Below are 25,514 nucleotides of genomic sequence, written 5' to 3' on the forward strand. Positions count from 1 at the left end.
CTTTCCATAAGCACTAACATTGTTTATGGATCAGCGGTTCTAACAAATGTCATGGGGGTCCTGAGAGGAGTTTATTAGCTGTTGGTAGTTGTTCATAGTTATGAGGCAGGCCTAGGCTACTGTGTTTGAACAATACATCCATATCCAATATGTGGGGCCTTGTGTGGGCATACTGTAAAACGTGGCCATTGACCAAAATACCAGTACTATAAATGAATGAGTAAAGTTTTATTTTTGGTTCTTATTTGATTTGAATCTTGAGGACCTTGTAGGAAAGGTCAATACCCGTGGTCTCAAGAAGTGCCCTTATAGCCTGCAACAAATGAACAAAGAGAAAATACAATTAGATAGGTACGAAACAAATTGAACACATCAAATAAAAAATATATCCATTTTTAGATAGTGGAGTTAGGAAAATTTACTATCATATACCGTGAAATTACTAAAGCAGGTATGTTCCTGCTTGAACAAACCACTGATATATTTTTCTGAAAACACTGAAGAAACTGTGAGGTCAAGGAAAAATGTTCTGTGTGTAACAGCCTTGCTGTTAGAAAATGTAAAAGCATACTAGCAGATGAGAGGCGCATAAGAGGTGTGGTTCGATCAGTCATCTCACTTGGGTTGTGCATTAAGATAAACTAAATAGAAATGTCGGCAAATACATAAAAATGTTCTATTTAGGTATCACAAAATATTGTATTTGATGAAGCACACAAAAACACACGCACGCGCACACACACACACACATACACGCACACACACACACATGTTTTATACCTGTTCAACAGCCGCCTGTATTGTCGAATTACTGTAACTGGCTGGAGCCAGAAAAGAAACGGACAGGGCAAAGATCAACTTCAGAGGATCTGAAAGGATTCAAAGACACAACAAGGTCAATAGAAGCGAAGATTATCATTTACTCTTACAGTCCAGTTATTTGAGGTCAATAATGTAGGATATACCAGTATGCAGCTTTCAAAATATTATATGTTTGAGTACAATGTCAACGCACAGTAGGGTTGATTGAGTGTGCTTTGAGTTCTGGTAGGCCTTTGCGATATGGATTAAATATTCTATCACGGTATGGGTAATTGCAAACCTCAATAAGGATATGTATCGCAATATAGTGCATTTTCTGTGGATTCTATTAAAATATATGGAAGGGATAATGTATACAACGCCGGTCATTATCAGGGAAAAAATAAATCGCTTATTTTTGAAAATGACCGGCGATGTTATATACATTATCCCACTTATTACACGGCTACTTCACATGGTGTGTCTTTTTACAATTTATTTGTTACCAGCATTCGTAGTGTTGATCAGCAGAGAAATAATCTGCCAAAGACGTTGACGTCGCTTAGCAACCGAAGACGCTTGGGTTGAGAAGTTACCGGACTACTTGCGGAATGATACCAAAGACGTCATTAGAGGCAAAAAATCCTTTGTTTTCCTTGACAGCGGTCAATTAACTTAGCAACGGTGAATTATCAAATATAATTCACTACCGGAAGTTGTGAAGGGCCCATGCAAGTGAACGGAGCGTTCCACGGCATTGAGAAGACCCGTGTAATAAGTACCAAATGCTCAAATAGTGCAGCATATAGACCGAATAATATGCTGCACTATTTGCACTATTTTATCATTATAAAATATCAAAAGCAAATATAAAAACACTTGGTTTTAACAGACATCCAATTAACAAGTGAGTACTTGGCGTAACTTGGCACGTCCACAGGTCTGTTAACATGTATGTGAACCCACTGTTTGAGATATAATGAGAAGCATGATAATCGAAATCAACGGTCCAGAACGAGCTTCACATATCTGCACACTAAAGACTCTTTCAACTCTTTCTTTCTTTCAAAAGATAGCATCTTTTGACCCCGGTCTGCCAGGCCCATTCACCCCCTAAGGTAAATACGGAAAGGAACCCTCTCGTCCGGTCTCGGCAGAGGTCGTTCCGTCCGTCAGTGGGTCGCCTCTGAGTTTACGAATCCGTAGTGCTCCGGGAGAAACGGAGCAATACCAACGGAAATCGAGGCAGCAGTATAAAGTCAGAAGTCCAACCATTCGCAAAAATAGAGAGAGTAGCATAATATCTGTATATTGTTATGTATTTTAAGCATATAAGCTGCCCCCACATAGCCACTAGGAAGCAGGATCGAACACACAAGCTGCATTGCCCTCACATAGCCACTAGGAAGCAGGATCGAACACATAAGCTGCAATAACTACTCCAGCCACAGATGGCAGCACATTTAGACTGGTGAGGAGGGCGGAGCCAATACTTCACACCGGCCACGCCTACTTCACATAGGCCACGCCCACTTGACCCTAACCAGCGCGGGAGTGAGATTGGAGGCCAGAGACATAGGCGGACCCGCAGAGAGACCCGGGCCTAAGCCCGGGGCTCGACTTAGATCTTCAGTATTTCTCTCCACGCGTGTCAGATACAATTCCCTCCCTTTTGCTCCATAGTTACCATACCGAAATACTTTAGCAAATAAAGTGAGAGCGACCCGGATTGGACTACTTTCTTCAAAAACGCGACAATATACGTATTGAATTTAACATTTTATACTTATATTATACTATATAGGCCAACCTGACCTTTTTATTTTATCATTCCCCTGCTTTGGCAATGAATACTGGTCATTTAAAAATGACGCAATATTTTGAGGAGAGAATCTGCAGGTTGGTGAGGGGTGTCACATGCCACCGCCGCCTAGGCCTACACTTTTTGCACCTTTTTTTGCAGATTTCGGATGACACAAAGCAAAATCATCTCCTCTACAGATGCCATGTTTGCGATTGTCGATGACGGTAAATTGTGACAGGACAGTCACTGCCCTCTAGAGCAGGCATCACCAAACGGCGGATCGCGGTCCGGGTCCGGTCCAAGTGACGGCCCTATCCGGACCCATGACCAATTTATTTTTTTATGATTATTATTATTTATTTATTTTTGATTTCACTATACAAAGCATGATTATGTTAATAAAGACATTTCTCACTGAAATACAAATTTAAAGGCAGAATGGTCCGTAGTACTAGCCTGGCTCCGCCCGCCTAAGTACTTCCGCTCAATTTGAATTTCCCTTCAGTACTAGGTCTGGACCTGCTGTATGTAATTTGGTTTTCTGGTGCCGCCACAGCGGCCGCCAATCAGCGAACAGAGGGCGTGTCTGAGAACAATGACGATAAAGTCGTACGCCAGTTTGAGTTGTTGTTGTAGGTCGGTAGTTGATTTACAATGTGCAATTTTTCCCTGATAAATTAAATTCGACGAACAAAACCTGCAGCTGTTGTTGACGGACATTTTCGTGCAGACCCGCAAGGTGTTTGGTTTGTGTACAACCTGCGCGTGATTCCCGGCGCATGACATACGTCACAACCAAACGTTAGCGATTGGTTATGGCAGATCCAGAGTGGCACTGGGCAGATCCAATCATTTTAAACTTCAACAGACACCCGCCTTCAAGTGAGTTAACGTTTGTCAATTGATTAGGTCCAGACTCTCTGTACAAATGAAATGAAATGAAGTGAAGTACGAGAGTCTGGTAGAACCAGGCTACCGTAGTACAGCATAAAAATAGCAAAAAGCAATCTCTCCCTCACCAAACTCCCCCCCCTCCCTCCGTCTGTCACGGCATGTGCGTAATAGTGTCACTCAAAAAATAGCCAATCAAAGCGTTTGTTTACCGGAAGAGCGATTTGGAATGATAAAATGGCTTGCTCGAAAATTAGGAAAGTTTACCACGAAAACAGACATTGTAAAGATGAATGGACTGACCAATACATGTTCTCCCGCAAGGCAGTACTAACCCTTTGTTCTGTCTTTTATGTGTTGAAACCGTGGCGCTGATAAAAAGCGGGAATATTAAGCGACATTAAGAATCCAAACACAGATCCTTAGAGAAAAAGTATTCCCAGAAGTCAGAAGTAAGAGCGTGGAAAATATCCGAGCTGAGAGCTCAGTATGAGAGGTCTACGCGAGTCTTCACACACTCATTTACAGGCCAGCAACGTGCAAATGAATGCTCACTTAAGATTGCATGGGTTTTGGGGCAACATAAAAAAACTTTCGGTGACGCGGCTATTGTGAAGGAGTGCTTGAACGCCGCTGCCAAGACGTTACTTGAAGGTAAACTAAGGGATGAATTGTGCGAAAAAATAAAGCGAATCCCAATGTCAGCTGCAACGACAACCAGAAAATCAGAAATGTTATCAGAAGACGCACTGTCACAGCTTGATGCGGCTGTTCAGAGTGCCCCATCCTTAGCCATCGATGAGTCTTCAGATATAACGGATAATGCCCAGCTTTTGGTTTATGTGCGATTTTTACATTAAGACAAGAAAGAGATCTGTGAGGACCTGTTGGGTCTAACACCACTTGAGACACACACAAGACGAGAAGATATTTATGAGGCTATTAAGGAGATGCTGTCAAAGAGGGGGATTGAGCTAACAAAGGTTGTCTCAGTCTCTACAGATGGGGTACCTGTTTTTCTTACTTGAAATGAAGGCCTAATGCACTTTGTGTTCATTTGGAGTGTAGGCCTAGTGTTCCTGTTCTGCTTACTTGACATGTAGGCCTTATGCACTTTTTATGTTTACTTGAAATGCAGGCCTCATGTCCCTGTTTTGTTTACTTGAAAGGTTAATATGCGTTACTTTGTCTAACTTGTTTTTCATAGGCTACTTGGAAATTGAAAATAAATACATCTGAAATTATAAGGAAATATGCCGTGTTGATTGTATTTGACAAAAGTAGGCTATTTAGGACATGGTACGTTAGAGGTTCGGACCTTTCTTGTAAGGAATTTTTAGTAACTGGACCTTGTTCAATTTTAATTGAAGACCCCTGCTCTAGAGGATGTATTGAGTAACATCCATAACAACGCTGAAACCGGACGGAGGTATAAGGGTTGTCCCGGAGAGACATCGTTCGGTAGCCTACGGACGGACGAATTTCGAATCGACTGTTGCAGGGACATCGGTTCTGCTTTACGCTCCTCCGTGTTTGTTTCTGTGTTGATCGTGCACTTGTAGTGAACGTAAAGCAGGGTCAGAATGACGTAGAATACAGGGGTATGGTAAGATAACATTAGGAACAAAAGAGGGAAATATCTATTGATAGACATTTTTCTCTCCTGGTTATGATAGCAAATTTATTCCACAACAAATTCCTTGACGATCCTACAATGCACCGAATATGATTGCGGATACGCTTTTTTGTGATCAAATGTCCAAATTGTTGCTAGTGTATCAATTGGCAATTAATTTTGTGGATGCCTACATCTAAAACGCGAAAATAAGTTTGAACATGGCTGAGCTATCCCTTTGAGATAGTTGTGGTACCTGGTGGAGTTCTGGGGACGGTTTCTGGAGAGGCCGTAGTGAGAGTTGGGTTCGTGCCGTTTGTTGCTAGGAGAGGATGGGAGAGAAGAGTGGATACAAATGGAAACATGAAAAATAAGTTTAGATTCCAATTTATATATTCCTATTTCATCTTAAATACATACATACATACATACATACATACATACATACATACATACATACATACATACATACATACATACATACATACATACATACATATATTCTCTTACAACAGAGAATTCACCCCTTGGGAGAATTGCGAGACAACAGGATTGCTGTGCTAGACTGGCTCAATATGGGACCAGCTTCGTAGAATTAAGGAAAGCGGTAGTCAGATCCTTCCATCCAAACAACATTGGAAGTCTGGTGATTTCCCATAACTCAAAATGGATGGAAAGAAGGCCTACTGGAGACTTAGGAGAGATAATCATGGCTGAAGCTTACAACAGAGAATTCACCCCTTGGGAGAATTGCGAGACAACAAAAGGATGTGCAAAGGGGCAGTTGGACTGTCACACCACGGGCACGGTAGCCCGACACGCGAAGAAGACCAGGCATGGTCAACTGGTCTTCCACATAACAGTAAAACCACTTTCAAATTCCACACTCAAGGAGAATGAAGGGTCCCAGAAAACACACCCCAAGAAGAGTGGAAGAGCTTGAAAGTATTTATCCACAAAACTGCACCATGGGAGGGACTCCCAGACAAGAAAGAAAAGAGAAAGGTTCCCCAAGAGGAACCTATTAGACTCTTGTCCTATGATTGCTACGTTCAAGAAGTCCCCTTAAACATGGGGATAGTTGCCAGAGCAATAAATCAGGTAAAAGATAGAAAACAGCCCACCATCTCTGCCCAGTCAGGGGCGATAACCCCAACCCTAAACAGGAGAGAGCCAAGAATAGAGACAGACAGGCCTACGCAGGCTGAACCAATTAGGAACGCATCCAAAAACGCAGGTGAAGGGGTCCAAAGTGAGGACAAGGGATCAGCTCTCTTAAAGAAGTTGACCCTTGGGCTCACTTCTGTGGGGGCTGAAGGCTTAACGACCCAAATCACAAGGTCCAAACGAGTGAGCCTCACCCCCGACGAACCAGTAGCAGAATAAATTGATTTACGATATCCTTCTGTCTCTTCGAGGCCATAAACAACATGGAGAGACCATCAGACCCGGGGGAGGGAGACCCTCGACACGAAGACCATTGTAACAAACCCAATTTAGGAAACGCGAAACTTAATAAAATAAGGATGCATTACGGGAAACAACTAATATTAGGCTCAATACTATTGGGCTGTGTAACTGGGATTTGCAACAATAGCCCAACGCTACTCCAGTTACGAGTGGCAGTATGATGACCTCAGAGAAGTAACTCATACAGAGGTCACCCAGATACGAATGGAGGAGATAACCCTGAGGCCAGAGAAGAGGAAAAACGATCCAGAGATGGCATGGTTGGAGAGATGGCTGGCCCTAACGACACCAGAATGTTCCAACCACACCTCAACATGCTGGAATCAGAATCCGACCCCTAAGGTATCCGCAAGGAATACCCTAAGTAATAAAAAACCCAAAGAGTTACTGTACGTCCACACCAGACGCTTTGGTCGCTGCGAATTTTTCTGTTCGCTTTGGTCGCTCAAGTCGCTCATGACGTACAATTCAATTATGCAGACGCATTTAAAGGAGCCGTATGCGTTTAGTAGGCCCTACAGACAGCCATATCAAATATTGAACTCTCCAATACACCTTGGCCATATTGCCGAGACGGTTTTGCTTCGATAAAGTGCTTCGACAACAAGTAGGACAGTGATTCCCCCCAATATAAAAATCCTAAAATGTAGGCTAATTACAACCGAGAACAAAAAACCCTGCGTGCTGTAGTAGTTGAAATATGTTTCACTGATCTGGATCTGCAAATCATGATCTGCACTCATTCGTCGCATTCAAAACAAATAGACGTTAGCGCACATGGCTAATTTGCATACGAGCACAGGACTGGTTGGCTCCGCAAGGCAAATAATGGAACATATCTATCTATCTAGGTCTTTCTGTCTATCTATCTATCAACGCGTGTCTAGTTTTAATGTGATGTATTGTGTGTATGTCCAGTCAGACTTGTTCTGTGTGGTCTTGTAGGCTACTGTCCTGTGTGGGACGAACCACCTAAATGTATGGAAGTAAATCTGTGCCATCGGGTTTTGAAAATAAAAACACATTGAATTATAAGCACTGAATATATATGCATTGAAATAACCTATCTGAATTTTTTGCCTATGAATTTAACTCTTTACATTTTCAATATATCATGTTCACCTTTATTTTTCAATGTTAAAAAATTCAACGTTAAAAAATTCAACGTTAAAATATTAAACTCAAATATTTTCAACGTCCAAAAATTCAGTCCGCCAAAGTCACCATCAAAATTCAGTGTACGAAATTCAGTGTTAACATCCGGGGACCCAAGAAAGAGCAATCGATCCTAGATGCTAGATCGCGGTCAAATGAGTGTGCACTGCGCGTCGTTGGATACCTGACTCTCTCACGCGGGAAGGCAAAACAGATTTTTGCCATGTCCAACGGCAACAGCAGCAGTAATAGTGCTTCGGTGAGTACATTTTTCTATATATATATGCCATTCGTATGGGTTGTTTCTGTAAGATTCAGCAATGGACAATACTAACGGACACTTATACATAAGAAGGACGTCGAATTGAAAAATAGGGGTAGTTCGGAATTTTGGACATAGAGCCTGATTCCCAAGTTAGCCTTGGTGTTCTTTATCATTGGAGACTAGGCTAGCTAGGCTAGCCACAAGTCAACGGGCATATTTTGATGCTGGTTTATAACGTCTTTATTGAAGATTTCAGGGGTACAGTTGTAACAGTCAGGTTTATAATATGTAGCGCCACTAGGTGGCGCCTCCCTCTTCTTCACGTACAGTAAAGAAGTGCGTGCTCTTTCGCTCGGCTAGAATAAACAGCTGTATACGATCGAAGTCTCCCTTTCTAATATGAGTTATTTAGTTACTGATTTGTTGTAGGCAGGAATCCCGGACTTTCCATCTGTGTGTTAAATATAGTGCCGTGGAGACCTGGTGTGGTATGGTCAAAAGCTTATAGTATACTAAAAGTACCGTGAGGAGAATCTCGCATGTTGTCTCCTTCATGCTAACCCTGACCTACTGTACCATCGCACGTTACACAGTATGTGGATAGACCAATTGGCTCTATCAAATAATGCTCCCACTGCAGAATCACGTTATTTTACACCACTACTCACCCCATGTACATTGTTTTATAACGTATATATTGAATATTTCAGGGGTGCAGTATGTGCAATGTATGTAATGAAAAAAAATAGCACTTCAAGAAAAAACATAAATAATCAATTAAACTAAATAAATAACATCAACTACAAAAGTGTAGCAAGTATTGTTAAAACTTGTATATATTTGTGAATGGGATTATGCATGGGTTTATATATGCAATAGCTAATAATTATTCAAAATATCCAATAATACAAACATTTTATTTTGAGTTACGTTATTTCAATGCATAGATATTCAGTGCTTAGAATTCAATGGGTTTTTATTTTCAAAATCCGATGGCACAGATTTACTTCCATAAGTGATGCACAACACTGCTTAGAGGGCTCAAAATTAACACTCGCCAAACTGGGTAAAATTAAGTTATTGAGTCCACCCACCACTTTGGCTGGACACATCTTGTCCTTCAGCTGCAGAGAGCTGAGAGCAGTCAACAGTAGCCTATATAGACACATTTTGAAATAAGCCATGGAAGAACTACTCCAAAAACATTCACAACAATCTATTTAATTTATCCTAGATTGTAGAAATATGTATAGTAATTAATTGAATAGGCTGTGTTCAATGTATAAAGTTTGGTTTTAATTAATAGGAAATGTTCTAAAAATGTTTATCATTATTATGATAATTATGTGTATAGATAAACAATATACAGATATAGATATTAATATTATTGTTCTATGGGCCAATGGACCAAGATGACATGCTCAAAGGTAATTAGAGTGAAATGCAAGGGTTATGGTTATGCAAGTTCACACTGTGCTACAAAATTTATTTTTATGCTACTGAATTTTTGTGCTTGCTGGCACCAGTGCTACCACTTAAAAAAAATAAGCGAACAGCCCTGGATATGCATTTATAGTTCTTCCTTAATGTATTTACTGTTTTTATATTCTTGCTTTTAACAGGATGAGTTGGATGACACTGCACAGGTCTGGAACACACACACCATCAGGCCATCGAAAAACCTTAACGTCCCCAGCGGTCGGCCGAACGTGATGTTTGCATTACCTGAACTCTATGGGACAAGAGACTTCCTTTCCCCAATTGAAGATTATGATTTTCAACTGTGCAAAAATGAATGTATCTTTCGCCAGACCAAACCGTGTGATCCAGATCTATATGAACTATGCAACATCTTTATGGCTGAGTCCAATCTCACTCTAGCAACAGATTCATATCAGGCAGTGAATTTGTACATGCACCTCAGAGAGGCCATCAGGGCATGAGTGTAGGTCAGACGTGTTTAGTTGTGTCGAGCTTGGAAGTGGCAGGATTTTTTGGTCACATAAGTAATTCACCTTGCTGTCCTTTTCCTTTATAAGTTTCCTTTAAAGTCATAGCTCAACATCTCTAGCTTTTGGCAAATGTTATATTCCTTTAAACGATAGTTTAGAAACACAGAAATGAGGGGGGGCTTTATAGACAAAGCCTGTAAAAAGTAAATCAAATGTGTATCAATTTCAGAACTTTACTTTAACAAATGTATCACTTTTTTCAGTTAGAATTGTATTTAACAAAAAAGGGAACTGGCTTCAGTAACTAAATGTGAATACTTATTCTGAGACTTTCATGATAGAATATCATTGGATTTCAAATGATGGGACCAAAAAAATGTATGTATCTATCAAACTCTGAACTTCTGATGGCCAATCAGTACAAATATTGACATGTTACCGACAGAAAAGCATTTTGAAATTATCTGCATTTACAACCTGTCGTTTCAAATACTGAGAGAACGACAACACACGCTATTCATGTTTTTGTTGAGAATGGAAGATTTTTTATTACTGTAACTATATTGCTATCCCGTATGTGGAACTCTGAATAAACAAAAAATTGCCAAACAAGTTTAGTGCTGTTTCCTGATTTTTTTCTCCATATTTTTCACTGGCCACATGAGCTAGATGAAAAACGTAATGAATTAATAATTGTACTTGTTCAAGAACAATTGACTTAATTATTCTTGTAATCAAACTAGTATTACTTTTCATACCATGACAAGTTCCTGCAGTCTTCTTAATGTCACATGATGTTGCTGTGGTGTCAAGACAGCTGATTGTATACAGCAGGGGGTGCGGTCGTCCTGCCGGTTCAAGTAGGATAACCTGAAACCTGTATAAAATCAGCTGTCTTGACACCACAGCAACATCATGTGACATTTAGAAGAAGACTGCAGGAACATTTACAATCAAAACATGTCAGGGTATGAAAAGTAATACTAGTTGTATTATTATGTACACTATATTATTATCTACACTAGTAGTTAGTTTCGTCGTCTGAGACGTCTCGCCCTTCGTGACACTCCTCTGGGATCGAGCTCTTTCAACAACAACCGCACATCCTCTTTCCTCACACGCAGTCGATGCTCCCTGCATTTAGCGTACATCCATCGGTATCCGTGAAGCTGTCCAGAGTAGGCTACTGCAGTTGGTCGCTAATAAAATCCACCAGGACCGACAGGTCAGAGTAGCCTACGCCTTGCGGCGAGAGTGTCTCCTATCTCACAGTATCCTCTTCAGATGTCTCTCACTTATGTGGAAGGCGTGCCTACTGGCAAGTATTGATTTGATGTCCGAATATTTGAGGCCAAGCTCAAAATAAACATTGATAAATCCCCCAAACTCCATCGTTGTGGTTGTTAGTTTTTTCCTCTGACCCGAATGACGCGACCACTCGTTTGACCGCGATCTAGCATCTAGGATCGATTGCTCTTTCTTGGGTCCCCGGATGTTAACACTGAATTTCGTACATTGAATTTTGATAGTGACTTTGGCGGACTGAATTTTTGGACACTGAAAATATTTGAGTTCAATATTTTAACGTTGAATTTTTTAACGTTGAATTTTTTAACATTGAAAAATGAAGGTGAATATGATATATTGAAAATGTAAAGAGTTAAATTCAGAGGCAAAAAATTCAGATCGGTTATTTCAATGCATAAATATTCAGTGCTTATAATTCAATGTGTTTTTATTTTCAAAACCCGATGGCACAGATTTACTTCCATATAAATGGATTCCCGACGATTTGTGTCGTTTGGTATTAATAAAGACTTGACTATCTATCTATCTAGACTATTTAATTAAAAATTATTCACCTCAGGCTCCGTGAATAGTGGGGAATAGAGGGATAAAAGACAAGAGATATATCCCTTGTCATTTATCCCTCGTCTTGTCGATTAGTTTGTTTATGTGACGGTTTTGTTTAAAGCATGCTACACGCGATTGGTTGGTTAGATTGGTGGCATGTAGAGCAAATTATAATGATTCCCGCTTAAATACGAACGTTCTAGATGTAGCCTATAAATTCTCCCGCTTATCATCACTTGATATCCAAACCACTATGGCGTTTCGATCTCTGAACTGAAAAAGGGTGGGTTCGTACAACACCGGGTGCCCAGTTACAGCCGCGATTAATACTTCAGCCGACATTTTGTTCAGTGAGTGAATAAAGGTAGGTAGGAACCAAAGTGCCTGCCGATGTTCCCTGGGATCCACGCAAGCGAAGAGCGTCTACATTCCGATTGGCTGTCAGTGTTTGGTCGCTGAAGTGAATAATAGTCATTTGCATAAAGTTAAAAAGTTTTCAACTTCTTTTTGACGCTCTGGTCGCTCAACTTTGGCCGCTGGTAGCGTTGGTCACTTTGGTCGCTTTGGTCGCTCTTGCCCATAGAAAGTGAATGACTTCCGGCGATTTGGTCGCTCAATTCGCTTCTGGTGTGGACGGACTAAGGAAGAAGCGAAATTCCCAAACTCTCCCGTTTAACTGTAGTAATGTAGCCTGGAAAGGTCATACAGACATATGCCAAGCCCTAAACAAACTGCCCACTCCCGACATACAAGGACCCCACTTAGAATATGAACATCTACAGGCAAATTGTGTTAAGAAGAAAACAAACCTCAAACCCCCGGGGTTCGATATTATAGACCTAATATACATGTATAGTGAAGACGAACATCACCCTGACCTGCTCCAGAACCCAAGGAATATTCACCTGGAAGGATGATGGTCAGAAGAGCGAAGGCTACTTTAGAATGTCCAATTGTACTTGTTGGAAACAAAATGGAACCAACACGGTCTGTAGGACTCACAAATGGTTCAAAACAGAGGAGAAAGGTAAACCCCCCGCTGGGAGCAATTACCTAAAAGCCTCATCAGTAGGATTTGGGCACCATAGGCAGCTGTGGAATGCGATAGCTCAATTCCACAAACGACACAACACTCCTCCCACAGTTGACTTAGGGATAGGATGCACCGGGTCATGTAAACACTGTGCGTCAACGGAAGAAAAGATAGACCCCTCAGAACTTTTCTGGAGATGGACGCTGTGGTCGACTCACGGGAAAGGGAAATGGCATCATACGCATACCCAAGACGGGTGTAAAAAGATACTGAGGGGAGATAAAGCACACAGAGGGAGAGACTGGTACCCGGGGGAGATAAAAAGGTGGTATGACAAGGGGGATCATTATTACCCCCCTACGGAAGCCTGCGGCCTAAATGACCTCCAACAGGACGCCACAGAGGAAAAATCGTACGATAATAAACATTATGAGTTTTCTATAAAAATGCCCAATATGGGAAATCCTAATATTTCGCAATGGTTTAACCACTCCAATAAAAACATAGGTATCACAATATGGTTAGACCGCTTTACTTTAGCCATGAATGAGTCCCTAGGTCAAGATTCGGGCAACAACCATACCGGTTGCAAAGGTAACCGTGAAGGAGACCTGGATAGACAGGGTAAAGACATCAACTCGAGTTATTTCAGTTCCATAAAAAACATCATAGGAGCATGTACATACACCGCGGGAATCAGGAGTTACCCCTCCGTGGGAGGAGGACGCCTGTGGAATTTACAAGTATTAAAGGCCACTAAAAAGGCCACCGCTCGAGACCTCTCAGATGTGGGAAAGATCTGTGGGGCATTTATGCAATATCAAATGGCCGCACTGATGACGGGGGAAATCAATGCCTCAAGCCCTATACGATCAGCAATCACTCTACCTTACATCCAAGCCTCGAGCCACTCAGCAGGGGAGGACACCCAACTTGATTACTGGCTGTGGGTGGATCCCTGTGATCAAGTGTTGGACTTACAGAAATCAGGATGGTAGGCCTGAAACATGGGTTCTACTCCCGGGCTAAAAGCCATTATAACCCCCTGGACTACTATTACTATTATGCTAAGTTACACTATACAGTAGCCCATAGATGGACCGGAGCAGGAAGAGAGTGGGAAAAAGCCTTCGAAAAGAGATCTGTAACGATGACTAACAATTCACAGGAATAAGAGGATTCCCATAGATAGCACAATGGTCAAGGAAAAATAGAAAGAACGTAAAAAAAAAACAAGCCCACCTATACCTGGTGGATGGGTGTTCAGTCCTATGCAGCAGTACCCAAACACGGGTATTATGGGGCACTCAGCCCGACACCCCATGCGAGCCCCACCCCCCGATACCCCAACATAGTACAGGACAGTGATGCGTACCCTTCGCTTGACCCTCTATTTCTCATGCATGGGGGAAGGATGACTACTGCTAAATATTGTGGGGAGGACGGTTATACTAGTCATTACATAGCATCAGATCTATTGGGGAGTAAAGGCTCGAAAGCCACACAGGACACGGCTCCTAGAGGAAATAGATGGGTAAACGATATCAGAGAACAAGAAGGAGTATATTGTTCCAATACTGTGCCAGAGGTCATCAATCATTGGGCAAATATGGCTAGAAAAAAGTACAAATATGTCCGCCAACGGTGGGGGCTGTAATTAAAGGTGTCATTGCAAATACATTAAACATTGGTGGAGCTGCCCTGACAACAGCAGGTGACGTCACACAGAGCATAATATACACCATAGGAGGATGGATTTGGCCCTTAAAGACCCTATTGATATGATGTGGGTATGGCTTACTGGGCCTTCTATGCTTAGGGGTCATATACTATGTGATCAAGATAGGCCTTGGGCAGCTCGTAAAACATTTCTGTAGCCAACCATCATCCCATGACAAGGAGAATGGGAGGCCCGATGCATAAAGTAGGGTGGCCTATATCACATGATGTTCTTAACAACAGACCAACATAAATAAGCCCACTCAGACGAAAGGAGGGTCAACGTTTAACATAGAGACTGAAGGCTCCTCGCCTAGGGACAATGACTGTCATTTTCCAGGCGAGGAGGGTTGTCACTGGGCAAATCTAGGTAGATACCCATATACTAAATATCGATGCGACCCAGGAGACAGAATAGTAATAGATGGTAAAAACAAGGGAGCCAGGGTGTTGCCCTCACTCTCGTCCCCCATTTATAGCCAAAGGAACCCCCCAGCTGACCAAGGACTAGCACCCAGAGAAGTAATGATCTATCAATGTCCTGCGAATACCCCCAGGGGCCACGAACTAGATGGGTGGGTCTTAAACCGGGTGTCCCAAGCTCCCCACACAAGAAGGGAGCCTTATGACCTAACGAGGGGACGGGGTAACCACCAGACGAGACCTAGACAAGCTAGGGCGATGAGCAGCCATAGATCTCTCTCTCCCGCACCTAACACTCATGCCCAAGGACGACCCAACTTCAGGACTCGTGCGGTACCAAGAGACACAACTCCCATGCAGCCTCCACCCCTGAAGGGGGTTGGGGCCACACTAGGCCCCTCTCTGCTCAACGACCAGAACACTCCCAACAGACTCGGAGGGAAGGCGCCCACCTTCCCTCCGAGGTATTCTTCCGGGGTCCAGGAACAGGCAAGAACCAGCTGTTCCAGATCCAGGAGGGAAAGTGGTTTAAGACGAACAACCACAAGTTGAAGAACCCAGAATGGACCTTTAACCACGTCTGCGGTCTCCGGCTGGGACCCCGAGGGTGGCCCCAGCTAGCGGAGGACTACCAACACATCTGGCCCCTTATCTCCATCAGAGAAGCGGACCACCTGATGCCGTACTCCACCCTTGTCGCCTCCACCCCAGAGGACACCAGGGGGAATCCAGCCCTGGGCATCATACGCCTGTCCCGGAAGCTGTTTTATCATCTCCCCACAAGGAAGAGGCTCTGTATCCTGGAAAGCAGCGATGGACAACACAACATCTACTTTGAACAACCCCGAGCCCCATACATATGGGGTTGGGCTCCGACACTCAACACAAACACTCACGCACACACAAGTACACATACACACACCCACACACGAGTACACATATGCACATACACTGGTACGGCATAGGTGCATGGGAGGATGACGTGTGTCCCGATAGGACTCACTATATTGATGCACCATGCTGTGACACCATGCTGTCAACAAGTTCACCGTACATATACATGCGTGCCTTATATATCTTATGATAAAGTTAATTGCTTACTTTATATCTTCTTGTGTGCCTTATATATCTTATGATAAAGTGAATTGCTTACTTTATATCTTCTTGTGTGCCTTATATATCTTATGATAAAGTGAATTGCTTACTTTATATATTCTTATGTAGTAAATTGTGTGCCTTAAAATGTCTTATCATAGAGCCAACTGTTTACTTTATATACCCTTTTTATGTAGCAAATTGAATGCTTAAACATATCTCCTCGTGGAGAAACATTAGAGGAATTCAAAGAACGTGTGTCCCTTTAGACCCCATGATATAAGAACACTCGGCATGTGATAACTTGTGATAACATTTGCATGATTTCAAGCTTCTTGTGTTGCCCCTCGGGCAAAATAAGGGAAAGTACATGGAAACGTATAACAAAAGAGCTTTTGTTACCAAAAAGAGTTAAGCAGAGAGATCTGCAAGGAGAGCCTGAGTGCTTGGGTGTTCTTCTGATGGTACCAACTGGTGTGGTGTCGTGCGCTGCCTACCCTCCATCGGGAAAGGCTCAATTAGGATCCCCTCTTAGATTTAGTATAGTTTGGTTAAAATCTACTCTTTATTTAATCTTGTCCATCTTGCATCTATCCTCTTCTTTTATTGTCTGTTCTTTTCAAATCTATACTCAGTTGTAAAAGTTATTGTGTTTATTGGACCTAAAAATAAATCTACCTGACTACATTTGTAGTAGGTTAACTCAATCGTTCGAGTCCTTTGCCCTGTCTGTCGACTCCTCGACAAAGGCAAAGCAGAACGACGCGCTCTCCCAGCTGATCCCCTCACGGTAAGTGGCGCATATTACAAGCAATGGTTGATTGTGACCGACGTATATAGAGGGTGACAAGGCAGAGACGTAAAAGAGGTTTTGTTAATCCCAAGGCAAAAGATACATCATTGTTTCGTGTTGACCAGAGAGACCTTGATCCCGCTCGTAAGCTAAAATAACGAGGGTCAGGTCTGAATTCGTATGAAGCAACTGTTGTAAAGGGCCTTAACAGAGTGACCTGGATCGGACCGGGTTAAGACTGAGCCGAGCCGGGCCGAGCGCCTCCGTGAAACCGACGAACCACGGAAACAAGTGGGTCTCGACCTAGGTTGGTCCCGGGGAGCGTGCGTGCGACACCCAGACACACACACACACACACACACACACACACACACACACACACACACACACACACACACACACACACACACACACACACACACCTCTGCGGTGTGTCGTACGCAATAGTTCCTATAAATCACCGCGCGTGCGGTGAGAACACTCGACAATATATATATATATATATATATATATATATATATATATATATATATATGATACATGCAGTTACTACTTCCCTTCACACTAGTAACATCTTGAGCTCCATGACATGCAATCAGCCACAACCCATACATTTCATATTCCAATTGAATGTGATTATTTTAATGTTAATATACCCATTGATTTGAGGCTTGATGTTAGCTATATTAATTCAATTTATCTAAAAAATATTTTTGGTTAAATAATAGCAGCTTACCTTTCATGCACGTGACGTTGTAGTCTGGGCAGCAGTCAGGGATCGTTTGTGAAGCACATGATTCGTCACAGAAGCAACCATTGAAACAAGATGGATTATTGCCTGAGCAACACATGGAAGAGTTTGCAGAACAGCTCCCTGAAGAGAACAAACGCAAAGTTACAAGGAAATCAGGACAAAGCTTTATATCCATTGGGAATAATGACTGCCCTTCTTGCTATGCTTCGACAGAACTAGTATACATCTTACAATTTCACAGATCTATTGAATATCAGCAGATATATGTTAATAAACCTAATTAAATAATTAGAAGTACATAATTAAACATGCACAAAAAATGCTATATTTTTGTTCATTAATGGCTAATGATTATTGTATTTACTTTCCCCTCTATTACAAATATAAATTATTTATTATACAATTATCGTAGATTTTCAAGTTAAAATATAACTTTCTATATAACTTAATATGTATTATTGAATTAAAGGTTTGAAATAAAAATTAAAACAATTGTAGCCTATATAATACCTGAAAAGGAAAATATAGGGAAAGTTGTTTCGTTGGTTGAGGTTGTGTTGGTCAAATTAGGCTGACTTGTAGGGAATCCTGGGAAAAATAAGGAAAAACATTTAATGCTGTTAATTGAGTGTTATTTGACAGAAATGGCATAACCGTCACCCTTCTGTCTTCCCCTCTCTTCACCACTTACTCACTTTACAACACTTGAATCATACCTACTGCACCTTAAATATGAGGTAGAATGTATTAGACAGTATTATTCGCCCAATCGTGTTTGTTACATCTGTTGGCCAAAATGTAAGTCGAATTTGATCAGAAAACTGGCAAATAATCGCAGGGTTGTACTTGGTTATACTTAATTTGAAAAAGGGCTCCACTAAGTGGCACCTTTTCCACACCGATGTGTGAAATATGGTAGGTCTACGGTTCCATCCCACCTGGGACACAACAGACATTTCTATGAATGTAACATAAATGTCTGTCTTGTACAATTAAAACGATGTTTTACCTGTTATGCAAGTGGCGTTGAAGTCACTGCAGCAGTCGCCAATCCGAAGACAAGCCACGTCACAGAAGCAGACCCTACTGCAGCTGTTATCCAACCCCAAGCAGCACAACGGGGGATCGCTGGCGCAACCTTCCAGCAGAGGACACAATTGCTTCACAATCAATTTAAATTACTTAGGCCGTGCTGGGATTCCTATTGTTTGAAATCAACATATAGGCATCCAAAATGAATAGACCTTTACACCTGAACCATTGATTCCAGTGCCCCGTATATGCCGTTTGTATTTGATGTGTTGAATACAAACAGCAAAGCGATACATTGATAGGCCAATGGGGCACTATACTTGGTAGAATGTGGCCACCATACACTACGGACTATAGACTTCACACCGATTTTACCAGCAAGACATAGCAAAATAAATATTATATTTAAATATAATATTCTATTATTATTTGGCACGGTCCCACCATAGACATAAAGTATGTGATAGAAAAGAAATAGAGTCACCGTACTTTGAGAGCTAAGTGATAAGTCTATATACATGTGGGGTCACGCAAATGGTAGCCAGCATGGTTTCACGTAAAACAATTAGATAACTCTTATCAGGTTTAGTGGAGATAATGTGTTGTCAACAAACACAACGATGCAATAAAAAACGTTTGAAAAAACGTTCAATCTATATGTAAAATACTTTCGCATTCGTTTCAGAAAGCATGCCAGATAAAACAATACAGGACCAGCTTCATCATTCCTCTTTGACTCCTCTTTGAGATGTTGGCTTGCAGCACACGGAAAGTAAATGATTAGTATCATGGCCACTCTTCGTCCAGGAATAAGTGTGCGTGCGTGTGTGTGTGTGTGTGTGTGTGTGTGTGTGTGTGTGTGTGTGTGTGTGTGTGTGTGTGTGTGTGTGTGTGTGTGTGTGCGTGTGTGTGTGTGTGTGTGCGTGTGTGTGTGTGTGTGTGTGTGTGTGTACACGTGGATGCGCATTGGTAAATACCTGCGTGCACATATATCTCCTTCAAAGTAGGCTACACAGTCTCTGGTAACTATGAATTGATGTAATAAAAAAACAACCACTTACTAAACGTATTCCCTGCTATTGCCGTGATGTTTGTCAAACCAGTTGTAGTTGTAGAGTTGGTCACTGAATACGGAGAAAGTTCTCATTAAATTGTGTTCAGTGTTTTCCATTGGTTCCAAAGTTCTTACTGTTTCATCCTTCACATTGTTCAATTTCTGGCTACTACATGTAAAGTTCTAAGTATAACATTACTTAATGACGGTGCAGCTGTTGTGTTCAGCGACCCATTTGTGGAAGCATTTGTTCGGCTGGGACTGATAGTCAAACGAGAAAATGATGTTGTAGAGTTGGTCACTGAATATGGAGAAAGTTTTTCATTAAATTGTGTTCAGTTATCATCCATTGGTTTCAAGGTTTTTCCTGTTTCATCCTTAAAATTGTTTAATTTTGGCTACTAAGTGGAAAGGAATATCATTACCTAATGAAGGAGCAGCTGTTGTGTTCGACCCATTTGTAGAACCATTTGTTTGGTTGGGACTGATCGTCAAAGGAGGAGATGATGTTGTAGATGTTGTCACTGAATATGGAGAAAGTTCTCATTGAATTGTGTTCATGGTTCATCTATTGGGTTCAAGGTTTTTTCCGGTTTCATCCTTCAAAATGTTAAATATCTGGCTAATACATGTAAAGTTGTAAATAATAACATTACCTAATGAAGGTGCAGCTGATGTATTTGACGACACGTTGGTAGAAGCAGTCATTGAGCTACCACTGGTAACCTCCGGTGGTCCAGATGGGTCAGGAGTTAAACCTGAAGAATCGCGTCAGGACAGAGCCACCAGGAAGTTGAATCTTTGATAAAAAAAATTTAAATTTTTGACGGACTGACGCTGAATTATTCAACATTTAAATGGAATTTGAGATAGAAAGAAAATGTGCTTCACTCTGAAAAGTAATATTCAATGTTCAGTTTCAACATACTAATTCAAAACTTACAGTCAAAATACATAATCAATATTCAGATCAAGCTTTGGACTAAAACCCGAAAAAAAAATAACTACAAATTTAAAATGAATACAATATTCAAGTATCAGCGATTTACTTGAGAGACTTGTTTCAAAATCAAGGCGATATCATAAATTCTTAGCCCATGTCTGGTGCTGTACCATGGCGAGTGGGTCTCAAGCGACTATAAAGTGGAAGCTACTTGGTGGAAGTTTTCCATAAATATGATAACTTATTTGTTTATAGAAAATGAACAATGTGCGAAAGAGAATTTTTATCTATTATTCACCAGCTAAGTTATGTCAGGAATAAACCTTGACGGACTGTCTCCGTTATTGGAAATGATTCCAAAGCATTGTTAAATACTTACTTCTGATTGGTCAATACCTTCCCATGGATGTGCATTATGTTTGAATAAGGGGACACTTCTGCCTAAAATCTGATTTTTGAGACTTTGCTGAGCATGTCTTCATGGAATAACTCAAAAGTTTTCATTGTTTGTAGCTGCCCCTCCCAAAATGTATTGTTGATGTAGCTGCTTTAAGAGCTTCATGAAATTTTGCAAGAGGTTCATATAAATATGTATTGCCTTTAATCTAATAAGCTATTCATATTAAAAAGTAGTATTGAACATTCGACATGAAACTCAAAAGAGGCATCTTGAAGGGATAATTCACTGTGATATAAAATGTTACTACATTTTGTTTAAAAACATGGATAGTTTGTGTAAAAAAAACAAAACCTTTTGGGTAGGGCAAGAGAAGCCTCTGACTTCTCACCAAGATAAAACAGGAATGTACATTTCCTGAGGTCAAATCAACATTGATGCACACTTTCGGTATGTCTCGGAAAAAAAATAGTGTCAAATATGGCGTTAACCTGATGACACAAGTTCAGTTTTATCCATCGGTTTCAAGTTTTTTCCTCTTTCATCCTTCAAATTGTTTTGATTCTGGTTACTAGATGTAAAGTTGTAAGTTACCTAATGAAGGTGCAGCTGTTGTGTTCAGCGACCCATTTACAGAAGCATTTGTTTGGCTGGGACCTATAGTCAAAGGAGAAAATTATGTTGTGTATTTTTGTAGATGTTGTAGATTTTGTGGATCCCTAAAAAGCGAAAATAAGTTTGAACATGGCTGAGCTATCCCTTTGAGATAGTTGTGGTACCTGGTGGAGTTCTGGGGACGATTTCTGGAGAGGCCGTAGTGAGAGTTGGGTTCGTGCCGTTTGTTGCTAGGAGAGGATGGGAGAGAAGAGTGGATACAAATGGAAACATGAAAAATAAGTTTATATTCCAATTTATATATTCCTATTTCATCTAATATAATATATATACATATATATATACATATATATATATATATATATATATATATATATATATACATATATATATATATATGATACATGCAGTTACTACTTCCCTTCACACTAGTAACATCTTGAGCTCCATGACATGCAATCAGCCACAACCCATACATTTCATATTCCAATTGAATGTGATTATTTTAATGTTAATATACCCATTGATTTGAGGCTTGATGTTAGCTATATTAATTCAATTTATCTAAAAAATATTTTTGGTTAAATAATAGCAGCTTACCTTTCATGCACGTGACGTTGTAGTCTGGGCAGCAGTCAGGGATCGTTTGTGAAGCACATGATTCGTCACAGAAGCAACCATTGAAACAAGATGGATTATTGCCTGAGCAACACATGGAAGAGTTTGCAGAACAGCTCCCTGAAGAGAACAAACGCAAAGTTACAAGGAAATCAGGACAAAGCTTTATATCCATTGGGAATAATGACTGCCCTTCTTGCTACGCTTCGACAGAAAAGTATACATCTTACAATTTCACAGATCTATTGAATATCAGCAGATATATGTTAATAAACCTAATTAAATAATTAGAAGTACATAATTAAACATGCACAAAAAATGCTATATTTTTGTTCATTAATGGCTAATGATTATTGTATTTACTTTCCCCTCTATTACAAATATAAATTATTTATTATACAATTATCATAGATTTTCAAGTTAAAATATAACTTTCTATATAACTTAATATGCATTATTGAATTAAAGGTTTGAAATAAAAATTAAAACAATTGTATATAATACCTGAAAAGGAAAATATAGGGAAAGTTGTTTCGTTGGTTGAGGTTGTGTTGGTCAAATTAGGCTGACTTGTAGGGAATCCTGGGAAAAATAAGGAAAAACATTTAATGCTGTTAATTGAGTGTTATTTGACAGAAATGGCATAACCGTCACCCTTCTGTCTTCCCCTCTCTTCACCACTTACTCACTTTACAACACTTGAATCATACCTACTCAGGGCCGGCGATCGGCATAGGCGAGCTAGGCGACCGCCTAGGGCGACAAATGCGTTGGGGGCGCCCTCTGGTGGCGCCCTTAATTAAAAAATATATCAATTAAACTATACGACGCGAACGGAGAAGCGAGGGGGCGCGGGAGAAATTGTCAGGGCGGCCCGAAACCGTCAGCGTAACACCCCCCCCCCCCCCCCCCCCCCGCTCGCAAGACCTGTCCAGGGCACAAGTTGATTTCGAGTCGCCTAGGGCTCCGAAACGGTCAGCGCCGGCCCTTACCTACTGCACCTTAAATATGAGGTAGAATATATTAGACAGTATTATTCGCCCAATCGTGTTTGTTACATCTGTTGGCCAAAATGTAAGTCGAATTTGATCAGAAAACTGCCAAATAATCACAGGGTTGTACTTGGTTACACTTAATTTGAAAAAGGGCTCCACTAAGTGGCACCTTTTCCACACCGATGTGTGAAATATGGTAGGTCTACGGTTCCATCCCACCTGGGACACAACAGACATTTCTATGAATGTAACATAAATGTCTGTCTTGTACAATTAAAACGATGTTTTACCTGTTATGCAAGTGGCGTTGAAGTCACTGCAGCAGTCGCCAATCCGAAGACAAGCCACGTCACAGAAGCAGACCCTACTGCAGCTGTTATCCAACCCCAAGCAGCACAACGGGGGATCGCTGGCGCAACCTTCCAGCAGAGGACACAATTGCTTCACAATCAATTTAAATTACTTAGGCCGTGCTGGGATTCCTATTGTTTGAAATCAACATATAGGCATCCAAAATGAATAGACCTTTACACCTGAACCATTGATTTTACCAGCAAGACATAGCAAAATAAATATTATATTTAAATATAATATTCTATTATTATTTGGCACGGTCCCACCATAGACATAAAGCGTGTGTGTGTGTGTGTGTGTGTGTGTGTGTGTGTGTGTGTGTGTGTGTGTGTGTGTGTGTGTGTGTGTGTGTGTGTGTGTGTGTGTGTGCGTGCGTGCGTGCGTGCGTGCGCGCTTGTGCGTGCGTGCGTACACGTGCATGCGCATTGGTAAATACCTGCGTGCACATATATCCCCTTCAAAGCATACAGTTTCTGGTAACTATGAAGTTATGTAATAAAAAAACAACCACTTACTAAATGTATTCCCTGCTATTGCCGTGATGTTTGTCAAACCAGTTGTAGTTGTAGAGTTGGTCACTGAATACGGAGAAAGTTCTCATTAAATTGTGTTCAGTGTTTTCCATTGGTTCCAAAGTCCTTACTGTTTCATCCTTCACATTGTTAAATTTCTGGCTACTACATGTAAAGTTGTACGTATAACATTACTTAATGACGGTGCAGCTGTTGTGTTCAGCGACCCATTTGTAGAAGCATTTGTTCGGCTGGGACTGATAGTCAAACGAGAAAATGATGTTGTAGAGTTGGTCACTGAATATGGAGAAAGTTTTTCATTAAATTGTGTTCAGTTTTCATCCATTTGTTTCAAGGTTTTTCCTGTTTCATCCTTAAAATTGTTTAATTTTGGCTACTAAGTGTAAAAGAATATCATTACCTAATGAAGGAGCAGCTGTTGTCTTTGAACCATTTGTAGAAGCATTTGTTTGGTTGGGACTGATCGTCAAAGGAGGAGATGATGTTGTAGATGTTGTCACTGAATATGGAGAAAGTTCTCATTGAATTGTGTTCAGTGTTCATCTATTGGGTTCAAGGTTTTTCCGGTTTCATCCTTCAAAATGTTAAATTTCTGGCTAATACATGTACATTTGTTAATAATGACATTCCCTAATAAAGGTGCAGCTGATGTATTTGACGACACGTTGGTAGAATAAGTCATTGAGCTACCACTGGTAACCTCCGGTGGTCCAGATGGGTCAGGTGTTATACCTGAAGAATAGTGTAGCATAGGAGAGAGCAGAGTTGGCGGTTTATGATGTCCGACTCCGAGCTATGTCCAAGCTACGCGCTACGCTGGGGGTGTACCTGTGGACGCTGATCCGTGTGTTGCATTTCGGGATTGAGTTCAATAGATATCGTAGCACTCTAGAAGCCTGATATTGAGGTCTTCAATCTTCAATAATAATTGAGGTCTTCAATCTTCAATAATGATTACCAAATGGACTAAATGAATTGTTCAAGAGTGAGAACAATAAACAGATTTCAGAATTGTACATTGTTATGGGAATTATTCCTTTAATTTTGAGCTACTGGACAAGTCGAACGCAACTCCTGGATCACCAAAATTAGATTTAATTATATTGTGCTTATTATTGTGATGGTCATTTAAACTCACCAGTTTGTCCATTCGTTGCTTGAAGCATCATTGTCAGTCCAATGCAAATTCTAGCCCAGTAACTCAGCATCTTGGTTAATCTGTTCAACCCAACTTCAATCTTCAACCCTGTACCTGTGAAGCACCCCCCCCCCCCCACTGTGTTATTTAGAGCTACTGCTTAAGCAATTGTCCTCAAGGCTGAACAGACACTGACTTTTGACTTGTTGTC

The 25,514-nt window shown here is 40.9% G+C and overlaps 1 protein-coding gene across 9 annotated transcripts; it reads right to left on the reverse strand.

Annotated features, from left to right (window-relative positions):
• Nucleotides 1-213: 213 nt before the first annotated feature.
• LOC132469111 (uncharacterized) lies at nucleotides 214-25,514 on the reverse strand. Of its 9 annotated transcripts, XM_060067008.1 has the most exons (21): nucleotides 25,304-25,507; nucleotides 24,994-25,131; nucleotides 24,811-24,897; nucleotides 24,566-24,679; nucleotides 24,340-24,441; nucleotides 24,148-24,210; nucleotides 23,569-23,697; nucleotides 22,788-22,865; nucleotides 22,266-22,403; nucleotides 21,830-21,895; nucleotides 21,645-21,707; nucleotides 20,367-20,468; nucleotides 20,136-20,234; nucleotides 19,910-20,011; nucleotides 19,718-19,780; nucleotides 18,634-18,762; nucleotides 18,135-18,212; nucleotides 17,607-17,744; nucleotides 5,368-5,433; nucleotides 781-869; nucleotides 214-313 (listed from the first exon to the last, which is right to left on the reverse strand). In XM_060067008.1, the coding sequence occupies exons 3-21, from the start codon at nucleotides 24,845-24,847 to the stop codon at nucleotides 242-244; spliced, it is 1,728 nt and encodes a 575-aa protein (XP_059922991.1). In that variant the 5' UTR covers nucleotides 24,848-24,897; nucleotides 24,994-25,131; nucleotides 25,304-25,507; the 3' UTR covers nucleotides 214-241. The 9 variants fall into 9 exon arrangements, with proteins under 9 accessions (XP_059922991.1, XP_059922988.1, XP_059922990.1 ...); XM_060067005.1 differs by lacking the exon at nucleotides 24,994-25,131 and having other exon boundaries at nucleotides 25,304-25,514; XM_060067007.1 differs by lacking the exons at nucleotides 20,136-20,234; nucleotides 24,994-25,131 and having other exon boundaries at nucleotides 25,304-25,514.

Source organism: Gadus macrocephalus, chromosome 12 (genome assembly GCF_031168955.1).
Source record: "Gadus macrocephalus chromosome 12, ASM3116895v1".
NCBI classification, from domain to species: Eukaryota; Metazoa; Chordata; class Actinopteri; order Gadiformes; family Gadidae; genus Gadus; species Gadus macrocephalus.

Excerpts from the sequence above, each read along its gene's own strand:
- LOC132469111 (XM_060067005.1), bottom strand. The coding sequence starts at position 25,373 with ATGCTGAGTTACTGGGCTAGAATTTGCATTGGACTGACAATGATGCTT. Across the intron at positions 17,745-18,134 it reads CCCTATATTTTCCTTTTCAG|GGAGCTGTTCTGCAAACTCT; the intron begins GTATTATATAGG and ends TGTTCTCTTCAG. Across the intron at positions 5,434-17,606 it reads CAACGTCACGTGCATGAAAG|CAACAAACGGCACGAACCCA; the intron begins GTAAGCTGCTAT and ends ATCCTCTCCTAG.